Raw genomic sequence first — 12,297 nt, forward strand, 5'->3', positions numbered from 1 at the left:
CTAATCAGTCTCTCCTCTTCTCGCCCCTCCTCCCCCCTCAGGTGGCGTCATGCGGGTGAGACGGTCTCCCTAGTGCCCTCCCCCATCCGACCCCATCCCTCCCCCCTCCCCCCCCCCCTCCCCCAGCCCCGCCCCCATCTCTCTCAGGAGAGCAATCGCATTCCTCCACCGTCTCCCACTCCAATTAACCAATCGATCACCATGGCGACGGAGAGCCTGACCACGTGGGCGGGGCTGACGCCCACCTGGGCGGGGGCGACAGAGGGGGCCACGGCCGGCGGGGAGGCGGAGCTTCTGCGGCCGGTGGGGGCGGGGGTGTGCCAGAGCCCGGGGGGGCGCCACCGCGTGGTTCCATCGGTGGTCTGCGCTGTGGGGGTCCTGTTCGGCATCGTGTACTGCTTCTTCGGTGAGTCTGTCTGCCTGTCTGTCTGTCTGTCTGTCTCCCCCCTTCCCCCCTCTCTCTCTGTCTCCCCCCCTCCCCCCCTCTCTCTCTCTCTCCCCCCTCTCCCCCTCTCTCTCTCTCTTCCCCCTCTCCCCCCCCTCCCCTCTCCAGGGTACCGCTGCTTCAAGGCGGTGATGTTCCTGACCGGCCTGCTCTTTATATTATAATAACCCCTCTCCCCCCCCTCTCCCCTCTCTCCCCCTCTCCCCCTTTCTCCCCCTCTCCCCCCTCTCTCCCTCCCCTCTCTCCCCTCTCTCTCTCCCCCCTCTCCCCCTCTCTCCCCCTCTCCCCCTTTCTCCCCCTCTCCCCCTCTCTCCCTCCCCCTCTCCCCCCCTCTCCCCTCTCCCCCCCTCTCCCCCTCTCTCTCCCCCCTCTCTCTCTCCCCTCTCTCTCTCTCTCTCTATCTCTATCTCTCTCTCTCTCTCTCTCTCTCTCTCTCTCTCTCTCTCCCTCCCTCCCCCTCTCCCCCTCTCCCTCCCTCTCCCCCCTCTCCCCCCCCTCCCCCCTCCAGGGTACCGCTGCTTCAAGGCGGTGATGTTCCTGACCGGGCTGCTCTTCGGCTCGGCGGTGGTCTTCCTCCTGTGCGTGCGCCAGCCCCTCCCGGACAGCGCCCTGGGGCCGGAGGCGGCGGTGGGGGTGGCGGTGGGGGCGGGGCTGCTGTGCGGCCTGGTGGCCATGCTGGTGCGCAGCGTGGGCCTGTTCCTGGTGGGGCTGCTCCTCGGCCTGCTGCTGGCCCTCGCCCTGCTGGTGGGGCTGGAGGAGCTGTCCTCCGCCCCCCCGCGCTCCGTCTGGGCCCCGCTGGGGCTCCTGCTGGGCTCGGGGACGCTCTGCGCCGTGCTCACGCTACAGTGGCCCCGCCTCTTCACCACGCTGAGCACGGCCTGCTTCGGCGCCGCCGCCATCACCGTGGCGATGGACTACTTTGCGGAGCTGCTGGGGCTGGTCCTGTACGTGGTGGAGCGGCTGAAGGCGGCGCCCCGGGACGCCCCCGTCTGCTGGGTCACCTGGGCCGCGCTGGGGGTCTGGGGGGCGCTGGCCGCGCTGGGGGTCCTGGTGCAGTGGAAGGTGACCGCAGAGGGGTACTCGCACACCAAGGGTGAGTGGTAACCTAGCAACGCTGCCTCTTATCACACTCACACAGCCCAGGGTGAGTGGTATCCTAGCAACACTGCCTCTTATCATCTTATAGTGTGAGTGGTAACCTAGCAGCACTGCCTCTTATTATCTTATAGTGTGAGCGGTAACCTAGCAACACTGCTTCTTATCATCTTATAGTGTGAGTGGTAACCTAGCAACACTGCCTCTTATCATCTTATAGTGTGAGTAGTAACCTAGCAACACTGCCTCTTATCATCTTATAGTGTGAGTGGTATCCTAGCAACACTGCCTCTTATCATCTTATAGTGTGAGTGGTAACCTAGCAACACTGCCTCTTATCATCTTATAGTGTGAGTGGTAACCTAGCAGCACTGCCTCTTATCATCTTATAGTGTGAGTGGTAACCTAGCAGCACTGCCTCTTATCATCTTATAGTGTGAGTGGTAACCTAGCAACACTGCCTCTTATCATCTTATAGTGTGAGTGGTAACCTAGCAACACTTCTCCTTATCATCTTATAGTGTGAGTGGTAACCTAGCAACTCTGCTTCTTATCATCTTATAGTGTATTCACTCGCACACCAAGGGCAAGTGGTAACCTAGCAACACTGCTTCTGGGGGTCGGACGTCTGTTGACCTTTGTTCTGTGGGGTTCACTTGGGTTGTGTCTCTTGGTAGTAGTGGGATTGTGTAGTAGTGGATTGTGTAGCAGTGGATTGTGTCGTGGGCGTCTCAGGAGCTAGAGTGGGTTGACCTATAGGTTTTAAACAGAATGGCGGCGATTTAGCACCATGCAAAAAACAATCTGTTTAGAATTGCATTAGGATCGAAATCCTCCTGAAAATCGAATCTGCATTTTTGAGAATCCGTGGAGAAAAGTGAAAAATCCCGTAACTTCTAAAGCACAAGCTTCCTCTTGTTCCTCAGAGATGTCATGACAAGACAAGACATAGACAAAAGAAGTCCCTAAAAAGTCACAATTGTGCACGTTATCTCATGTGTCCTTCATTAAACATTTATTTAAAAAAGCATATAAAAAGTATATCAAACTTTATTTTTATTTATTTATTATTTAATTGATCAAAGTGCATTTTGTGGGCACTGACTTATTTTTTCTGTTTAATTTTTCAACACTTTCTGCGAACCAGAACGGGTTTGGGGTCAGTGGAAAAGACTGAAATGGAAAAAGGACTGAGGTTCGTTGAATTGGCTGGCGCGCTCGCGTTTGTGTTGTTCATTGGGACGCAGAGACTGCTTGCAACAATGGTGACGGCCTTTTTACACTGCCAAGCCGGTTCGGTCGCGGCTTGGCACGCCCGGCGATTCACTGTATTATCTCAAGTTTCCTGTGTTAAACCGAGGGGGTAAAATCCCCCGTTCGTTATAATAATTTGCATACTCCAGAATGTTTTTGTTTTTTTTATGAATGAAGACACTCGCATGCAAGAATATGTTCACGTGAGCTTGGGCGTCAGTTTGGTTTGAAATGTGCTGGGGACAGAGACGCATTCGGAAGTGCATTTTCAGAAGTGCTGGGTGCAATGAGGATGCACTCTTTCAACTCTTCAAAACTAGCCTACATCAGGCATTCTGACCAAAACTCATGCACTCCCCCCCACATTTATTTCAGAATTCAAGCAAAGCATGAATGACCAAAAGTCACTTTGTGTCAACAAGAGACCGACTATCAATTGCAAGTTAAAACAGCCGACCACTTGAGTGCAAAAAACACAAAAGACCTTGCCACAGCACCAGCAAATCTTAAGCAATAAATATTGCGTCTTACCTTTATTTATGTGGCAGTGGTCTGCAGATGCATCCCGTGGTGTAGCCTACCACATCCATTTAGTTCATCAGGTTATCGTTCTGATACTGTCCATGGTACTAGCAACCTGCTCTGGTGCTTCTTACCTATGTATTCAGGCTAAAATGACTTGATTGTCTGATGCCTCATCATCCCAGCCGAAGAGTATTGGTATTATTAGTATTGGCTACTTGCCAAAACGAAAAAATAACTTCAAAGTGTGTCTTTTTACAATGTATTTGTCGCTTATACCGAACACGCTGGGGTTGATAAGTTACCGGACTGCGGAGTGATACAGATGACGTGAATCAGAGGCAAAAAATCCACCTTCATTGACAGCGGTCCAATATGCTGGACGTGAGCATTCCACGGCATTGAGAAGAGCTGTGTTATAAGTAAGGGATAATCACCGAGAGGCAGAGCAATAAACAGTTTGATATGCCCGCCTCGTGGGCGGCTCGTGGATGGCTCGTGCACGGCGGTAACCTTGGATGTGTGTGATGCGATGTGTTTTGGATTGTCTGTGCCGTTAAAGTAGCATTTATAAACGTTTACTACTTACGGCACCGACAATCCAAAGCCCAAGTGGATTCTAGATGGAAAAAGTCTGTAGTTGAAAACATGAGCAGTTTTTACTTCTTCGTCACCTAGAGAGTTTGTTATGTACGATCATTCAAAAGCCCCATGGTATTTCCCAGAGACATTTAACCGATGGAACCGGAGCCTCGGAGGCAGGACTTATTCTTCAGAGGTCTATTCATACTTTTATGAATTGAGAAGAGCCATGTAATAAACCAAAATAATTGACAGCTGAACGTTGGGAAGGCCCGTGCAAGTGAATGGAGCAGTCTACAGCATTGAGCAGAGCCGTGTAATAATCCATAATAATTAAACTCGAGTTTTCTTTTTTTTTTTTTTTTACAAGTGGTGGGTACAAAATGTATCTTGATGAAAACTGGTGGGGACGTGTCCCCAGCGGAACTGACGCCTAGGCACGTGAGTGTAGGCTACAAACGCGATTAACTATTTACAAGTGAAAAAAACGCCAACATATTCTTCATTTTGCTGACCATTTGTTTTTTATCCCGACAAAAGCCTCGTCAGGACAGTTCCTCTGCGTCTCTCTCGTAGATCGCACCATCTTTCAACGTCTTTGTTCAATATGACTGCATCACCTTCTCTGGCTGGTTCATACACGATTCTCAGATATTCCTCCACGATTTAACATGTCACACTATGCGATCACAGAGCCAGGAATTCGGGCCTTGCCTCGTCAGAAGACGCTACAAGATTCGAGGGTGCGATGCTCTAGAATCTTTACTTTATATCGTTCAAACACGCAGCAACAACGCAGCAACAAAGTGTAAATAACAATGGATCCCGAGTTCCTACACTAGGTATTATGATGGCGGTCCTCTGCGTAGTGCAGTGAAGTCAAGTTAGTAGAGATGCGCGTATGAGCTGTCATCCGCAACCACTGCCTAATATCTAATTCACCCATCGCAATGTTATTTTCAACAATTGATACCCGCCCGTCATCATTAGGGTGACCAGATGTCCCGGTTTTGTGGAGACAGTCCCGGCTTTGAGCTGCGTGTTCCACTCCGGCAAAAGCCTGTCGGCACGCTACAATGTCCGACCACTATGAAATGTCACCTATTGTCATCGATTACATCCCGATTATTAACTAAAAGCCACATAGAAAGAATAAACCATCCAGCATATGATTTCAACAATGTGTGAGGGCATACGCAGCAAGGATGATCGCACAGTGGAATGCTTATGGTAAACGATGTTTGCGCATTTCAGAAGATTATAGAAAAATATATGTCAAATTACTCAGTTTGCCGTTTGTCTAGTCAATATGTTAACCTACTTATTATTTATTTATTTGTTTCACCGCAACCCGCCCGCAATTCCTCCAAGTATGAGGCTACTGTATTTCACGCAATCCACCCAACCCGTAGATTATCCACGGTGTCCGAGGGTATGACCGCTAACCGCGCAACTCTACTAGTCTAATATATATCTTATGATGACTATATGCTCTGTAAGGTGACCTTGGGTGTCTTGAAAGGCGCCTCTAAATTAAATGTATTATTATTATTATTATTAATAGTTCTTTACTAGTTATTAAACACTGCCCATGAGCTCCAGCTGTTCGCGGGGTTCCCTCGCACAACTGGTGGCGGGGATCCCTCATGTCAACAATCAAATCAAATCAAATCAAATCAAATCAAATTTATTGTCATTTTGTTGATCGAACAACAAAACGAGAAGGCGTTTCTCAGGGATCAAGATCACATACATTACAAACAAACGTCCCAATGATGAATAAATAAATAATAAATAAAGTCCAGTGGGAAGATTTAGGACGCTGGTGCATTGAGCATCCTGACAGCTTGAGGCAGGAAGCTGTTCCGCAGCCTGGTGGTGGAGCATCTTAAGCTGCGATAGCGCTTCTTGGAGGGTAGGAGCTTAAAGAAGTTGTTCAGAGGGTGAGAGGGGTCTCTCACTATTTTCTGGGCCCTATTCCTGCAGTGGCTTAGGAATATGTCCTGGACAGAGGGAAGTGAGGCTCCAATGACCTTTTCCGCTGATCTCACCACTCTTTGCAGGGCCTTTTTGTCCGCCGCACTGCAGCTGGAGAACCAGGTAGAGATGGCGTACGTCAGCACGCTCTCCACTGCCCCCCTGTAGAATGTGGTGAGGATACTGGGAGGTAGTGAGGCCTGATGGAGTTTCCTCAGGAAGTACAATCTCTGTTGGGCTCGCTTCACTAGCCCAGTGGTGTTTTTGGACCAGGAAAGGTTGTCAGAGATCTGTACTCCCAGGAACTTGATGTTCTCCACCTTTTCCACTTCACGATTACTGATGCAGAGGGGTGTGTGCTTAGGTTTTGATCTACGGAAGTCCACGATCATTTCCTTGGTCTTTTCCGCATTGAGCACCAGGTTGTTGTCTCTGCACCATCTCTCAAACAGATTGACCTCCTCTCTGTAATAGGATTCCTCATTCCCATGAATGAGACCCACGACTGTAGTGTCATCTGCAAACTTAACAATCATGTTGTTCTTGTGCCTTGGCACACAGTCATGGGTCAGCAGCGTGTACAGCAGAAGACTGAGCACACATCCCTGGGGGGATCCTGTACTCAGTGTGATGGATTTGGAGATTTTTTTCCCAACACGAACTGACTGTGGTCGCTCCAACAGGAAATCCAGTATCCAGTGACTGAGGGTGGGGTTTAGGCCCAGGAGGAGAAGTTTATCCATCAGTCTCTGCGGCAAGATGGTGTTAAATGCAGAGCTGAAGTCAACATACAGTATTCTAGCATAGGTGTCTCTCTGTTCTAGATGGGTGAGTACTGTATGCAGGGTAGTGGATATTGCATCCTCTGTGGAACGGTTTGAACGGTAGGCATACTGATGAGGATCCAGTGATGCAGGTAGGCTGGATGTGATGTGTGGTTTGATTAACCGTTCAAAACACTTCATCACTATTGGGGTCAATGCAACAGGACGGTAGTCATTCAAATAGGACACAACAGACTTTTTTGCAACTGGAACGATGATGGATGTTTTGAAGCATCTGGGTACAGTGGCTTGACAGAGAGAGATGTTGAAAATGTCTATTAAAACATCTGTCAGCTCATCAGCACAGGCTTGGAGCGCCCTCCCCTTGTCTCCTCCACTGTACGCAGCATCCCGAGCCTTTAACAGCTAACGTACCTCAGCAGTCATCCAGGGTTTTTGGTTGTTCCGTACTATATAGGTCTTCATCACAGTAACATCCTCTGTGCACTTGGCAATGAAGCTCATCACCGTTTCAGCATATTCTTCAATGTTAATATGATGCTCACCCTGAGATGCAGCTGTTTTAAAAATCTCCCAGTTAGTGCATTTAAAACAGTCCTGCAGCGCTGAGACTGCTCCATCTGGCCACACCCTGATGTGTGACTGGGTTGCCCTAGTTCGTATCAGCCTGGGTTTGTAAGTTGGAACCAGCAGCACAGATTTATGGTCTGAAAGGCCAATATGGGGTTGAGGAATGGCCTTATATGCCTCAGCAGTGTTGGAATAGACCAAATCAAGTATATTTTCTCCTCTTGTTTTAAAGTCCACATATTGCTTGAATCCGGGGAGCACAGTCTTTAAGCTAATGTGGTTGAATTCTCCTGCAACAACCACAAAGCTGTCCGGGTGTTTTGTCAACAGTGCGCTGATGACGTCAAACAGGGGGCGGAGTACTTCGTAAGCATTGGCGTTGGTGCAATGCATGCGCATTGAATTGCATTGCATGCCAATGCAATTGGCATGCAATGCAATGGATACGTCATTGCGTTTCCCACAAATTTCTGGCATGCCAAACATTTCGACGTTGGGACGATAAAATCGCAGCCCGCAAGCATGTCACATTACAAGACCTCGACTCGTCGCTGACTTTTGAAAATCGTGCAGGGCCTACGACTCGCACATTTGTCTGCGACAAACAGATCGGGGCAAAATCGGGCTGAAATCCGGTAGTCCGAACCAGACATGATCAGCAGCTCGCGGATTTCACCTTCTCTCCAGTTAGTACTGCTCATGATGATATCGCTGCCTTGTCTCTGTGGAGACAGCGCAGCATGACCACTACTCAAGCCCCCCCCCGGAACCCCGGAGCCGTTGCATTTAAATCAGAATGAAACCCAGAGATGGTGGTAGCAGAGACAGCCTTGACTTACCCATGAGCAGCTCCTGCTAGAGCGTGGTTTCTCCTGCATGAAACGGGGAAGTGGGACTGGAGGTCTCGCCTTGCCAATGAAGCTCTGAACAGCCTCATGCTAATCTCAATGCATGGCCCTCCTCTGGACGAGTACAACTCACTAAAGGCAGTCACTAAATGGTGGAGTACTGGCAGAAGGTCACGTAGACCACAGTTCAGTTCTGTTGGCTGTCATCTTGAAGCTAAACAAATCTAGTCTGGGAATAAATATATTATTTTATCAACATAATGTTTTTATTATATCATCAGTGAGTAACAACTCAAAATGTAAAAAATGAGTTTTGGGAAATTTCGCGACGATTCGGGACGGTTAAAAAAAGAATTCGGGAGGTTTCCGGGACGTTGGTGGAAAGTTAGTTTTGACCCCTGGTGTGTGTGTGTGTGTGTGTGTGTGTGTGTGTGTGTGTGTGTGTGTGTGTGTGTGTGTGTGTGTGTGTGTGTGTGTGTGTGTGTGTGTGTGTGTGTGTGTGTGTGTGTGTGTGTGTGTGTGTGTGAAGCAACGGGAGAGGAAGGACATATTTCCCGCAAGAACTCTGACAGTTCTCATAACACTCTGATCATTCTCGCAGTATGGGGGAGGGGCAAACATAGTTCCCGCGAGAACTTTGAATATTCATGCAACATGGGGGCGGAGACAAACACAACAAAGGGGTAGACTCCGCCGTCAGTGGGTGAATGGGTGGATGAACGGTTGTGAGTCGCCCTGGATACAAGTGTCTGCTAAATCCCCTAAATGTAAATGTCATGGTGCAGTCAGTGCATCTTATACTGCAGTGTATCTAAAAGTGCATTCACTGGAGCCTTTGGAGACAATTTCAACCTCCTAAATCAATATGGTCTATGGATGTATTACTGTTGGCTTTCTGCATAGTGCTTTCAAATGTTATGAGGATGATGTCTGAGAGTCGAGAGAGTGGGAGGCATGAGATGAAAAGGCAGCCTTTGAAAGACGAGAGAGAGAGAGAGAGAGAGAGAGAGAGAGAGAGAGAGAGAGAGAGAGAGAGAGAGAGAGAGAGAGAGAGAGAGAGAGAGAGAGAGAGAGAGAGAGAGAGAGAGAGAGAGAGAGAGAGAGAGATTTAGGAGGGGGGAGATAAAAACCTTCCTGTCCAGGAATGTTGCGTGATGTATGTGTGTGTGTCTGCCTGCCTGCCTGCGTGCGTCATTGTGTTTGTAAGTGTGTAGGTGCGTGAGTCTTGTGTGCGTGTGTTTATCAGTGTGTGTGTACATCCTTGCATGCGTCAGTGTGAATGTTTGTCAGTGTGTGTCTGTGTGTGCGTGCTTCTGTGTGTGTGTCAGTATGTGCGTCCTTCAGTGTGTTTCTTTGTGTTTGTCGGTGTGTGTGTCTCAGGGTGGGCTTGCTTCAGTGTGTGTCTTTATGTGTGTCAGTGTGTGTGCGCGCGCTTCAGTGTGTGCCTTGTTTGTTTCAGTGTGTGTGTGCTTCAGTGTGTGTTATTGTGTGCGTGCTTCAGTGTGTCTGTGTGTGTGCGCCTCTGTGTGTGTCAGTGTGGGCTTCGGTGTGTCTGTGTGTGTGTCAGTGTGTGCGTGCTTCAGTGTGTGTCTGTGTGTGTGTGTCATTGTTGGCGTGCTTCTGTGTGTGTGTCAGTGTGTGCTTCAGTGTGTGTCTGTGTGTGTGTCTGTGTGTGCGTGCTTCAGTGTGTGTCTGTGTGTGTGTGTCAGTGTGTGCGTGCCAACAGTCTTATCTGATCTAGAGATGATGCCGTAGAGATCATCCATGGTGCTGTGATGTCTGAGGGAGACACCAACATGATAAACACGTGTGGGTCAGACAGTCAGAACATCACCAGGGTGTGTGTGTGTGTGTGTGTGTGTGTGTGTGTGTGTGTGTGTGTGTGTGTGTGTGTGGGCCTCAATTCAGCCTCATTAAGGCTTTTCAAGGTGTCATTCTGAGTTGTCATGACATAAATTCCTTTAAATGGTCATAATATAAAAGATTACTCAAAGAAATGTTAGTGGTAAACGAAACTATCTCTCTCTCTTATTCCTTCTATGTCTCTCCTCCTCCTCCTCCCCTCCTCACCCCGCTCCCCCCCCCCCCTCCTCTCCCCCCTCTCCCCCTCCCCCTCCTCCCCCCCAGTTATCATCTCTCGTCACCAGAGGCACATGCAGGTGCTCCGGATCCGTCAGCGCGACGACCGCGGCCGCTCCGCCCGGGGCGCCCGCGCCAAGAAGAAGAAGAACCCGGTCGCCGCGGCGGCGGGCGCCCCCGGCAACAAGGCCTCGCCGGCCGAGCCCGCCTACCGCCGCAAGCCCCACCCCATTCGGCGCTACGACGGGGACGTGCTGTCACCGGTCGGTGGACACACACACACACACACACACACACACACACACACATACACACATAGATATACACACAACGCAGATACCATGGACGCAAAAACACATGCACACACGTACCGATCTACACAAGCACTTGTGTCCACGTACACGCAGACAACACACACACACACACACACACACTCACAAACACACAAACCTATGCACATACTCAGGCAATAACACACGGCTACATATGCACATATACATGTGTCTCTATGCATGCATAGAGACACACCCCTCTGCCCCTCTGTCTCCAGCGATCTAAGGTCCTCTGTCTCTCCTCCCCTCACAGAGCTACATCCAGAACTTCCGTGAGCGGCAGGTGGAGGTGGAGGTGTGTGGAGACGAGCCCTCCACCTCCAGCGGCCCCCCCAGCCTGCCCATGATGGGGAGTGGTCCACTTAACCCCCGGCCAATCAGCAGCGGTCCACTCAACTCTCGCCCAATAGGCAGCGGCCCACTTAGCAATCGACCAATGAGCAGCGGCCCACTAAGCTCTAGACCAATGAGCAGCGGCCCACTTAGCTCTCGACCAATGAGCAGCGGCCCACTCAGCTCTCGACCAATCAGCAGTGGTGGTCCACTTAACAGCCGACCAATGAGCAGCGGTCCACTTAGCAATCGACCAATGAGCAGCAGCGGCCCCCACAACCATCCCCTGTTAGGCAGCGGGCCCCAGAGTTCCAGACCAATTAGCAGTGGTCCAATTAACTCCAGACCAATTAGCAGCGGTCCGATTAACTCCAGACCAATTAGCAGCGGTCCACTCAGCAATCGACCAATGAGCAGCAGCGGGCCCCATAACTCCCGCCCTACGAGCAGCAGTGGCCCCCACAATGGCCCCCCGCAGGGCAGCGGGCCCCACAGTGGCCGGCCGACCAGCAGTGGCCCCGCCAACGCCCGCCCCACCAGCTCCGGGGGCCCCCACTTTGCCCGGCCCCCGGGGGGCCCCCATGCGGCCGTGGACCTGGGCTACGACTACGGCTCCCAGGCCGAGGCTGTGGGGCCCCTGCTCCGGATCTGATCGCGCCCTGCTGGCTCGCTGGCTCTCTGGGGTCCCTCTGGCCCTCCTCTCTGGGGCCCCTCTGGCTCTCCTCTCTGGGGCCCCTCTCCTCTCTGGGGCCCCTCTGGCTCTCCTCTCTGGGGCCCCTCTGGCTCTCTGGGGCCCCTCTGGCTCTCTGGGGCCCCTCTGGCTCTCCTCTCTGGGGCCCCTCCTGCTCTAGGGGCCCCTCTGGCTCTCCTCTCTGGGGCCCCTCTAGGACATTAAGTGGCCCCAGAGGATTAAGGGACTACAGACCGGCCCCTGCTCTCAGACCCCCCCCCCTCCTGATGTCCTAGAGGGCCCCCAGAGAGCCAGGGGGGCCCCTCTGGCTATTCCAGACCAGGGGTTTGGGGGACCCCTGTCTAGGGACCGTCCCCCCCACGCCGTAGTGGGCGTGGCCGGGCGGGGTTGACTTTGACTCCGCCCCTGCGTCGGACCTGACCCCGCCTCTATGCTTAAAGCCACACCCCTCCAAGGTGGACCCATGCCCCCTAGCCACGGTGAAGATGACATCACACCCCCCAAACACAGAGCAGGGACTCGAACCCGCAACCTCAGGGCCCTAACGCCGTCGCCCTGGGAGACGGTTAGCCTCGGTTAACTGCCATGACAACGCAGTCTCCTCTTCCTCTTCTTCTTCTGGGAGTTTGACCACTGAAGTGACCTACGACCTCACCAAATACCCACACCCCCCCCCCCCCCCCGAGGAGGTCCTTGGGGCCCTCAGTGGGTCCCCTGGGGGGGGGGGGGGGGGGGAAACACACACTGGGTGGTACAAAGCCTCACCCTGTCACATACACTACAC

The 12,297-nt window shown here is 51.7% G+C and overlaps 1 protein-coding gene across 1 annotated transcript; it reads left to right on the plus strand.

Annotated features, from left to right (window-relative positions):
• Nucleotides 1-201: 201 nt before the first annotated feature.
• Nucleotides 202-11,474, plus strand: LOC130385438 (transmembrane protein 198-B-like). The gene is made up of 4 exons (XM_056593942.1): nucleotides 202-406; nucleotides 954-1,538; nucleotides 10,206-10,420; nucleotides 10,743-11,474. Exons 1-4 carry the CDS (start codon nucleotides 202-204, stop codon nucleotides 11,472-11,474), a joined length of 1,737 nt encoding a protein of 578 aa, XP_056449917.1.
• Nucleotides 11,475-12,297: the final 823 nt, after the last annotated feature.

The sequence above is a fragment of the Gadus chalcogrammus genome, chromosome 7, assembly GCF_026213295.1.
Source record: "Gadus chalcogrammus isolate NIFS_2021 chromosome 7, NIFS_Gcha_1.0, whole genome shotgun sequence".
In the NCBI taxonomy this organism is placed as follows: Eukaryota; Metazoa; Chordata; class Actinopteri; order Gadiformes; family Gadidae; genus Gadus; species Gadus chalcogrammus.

Bases quoted from the DNA above. Each gene is read 5' to 3' on its own strand.
- LOC130385438 (XM_056593942.1), top strand. From the start codon at position 202: ATGGCGACGGAGAGCCTGACCACGTGGGCGGGGCTGACGCCCACCTGG. The intron at 407-953 runs GTGAGTCTGTCT...TCCCCCCTCCAG, and splicing joins CATCGTGTACTGCTTCTTCG to GGTACCGCTGCTTCAAGGCG. The intron at 1,539-10,205 runs GTGAGTGGTAAC...CCTCCCCCCCAG, and splicing joins GGGGTACTCGCACACCAAGG to TTATCATCTCTCGTCACCAG.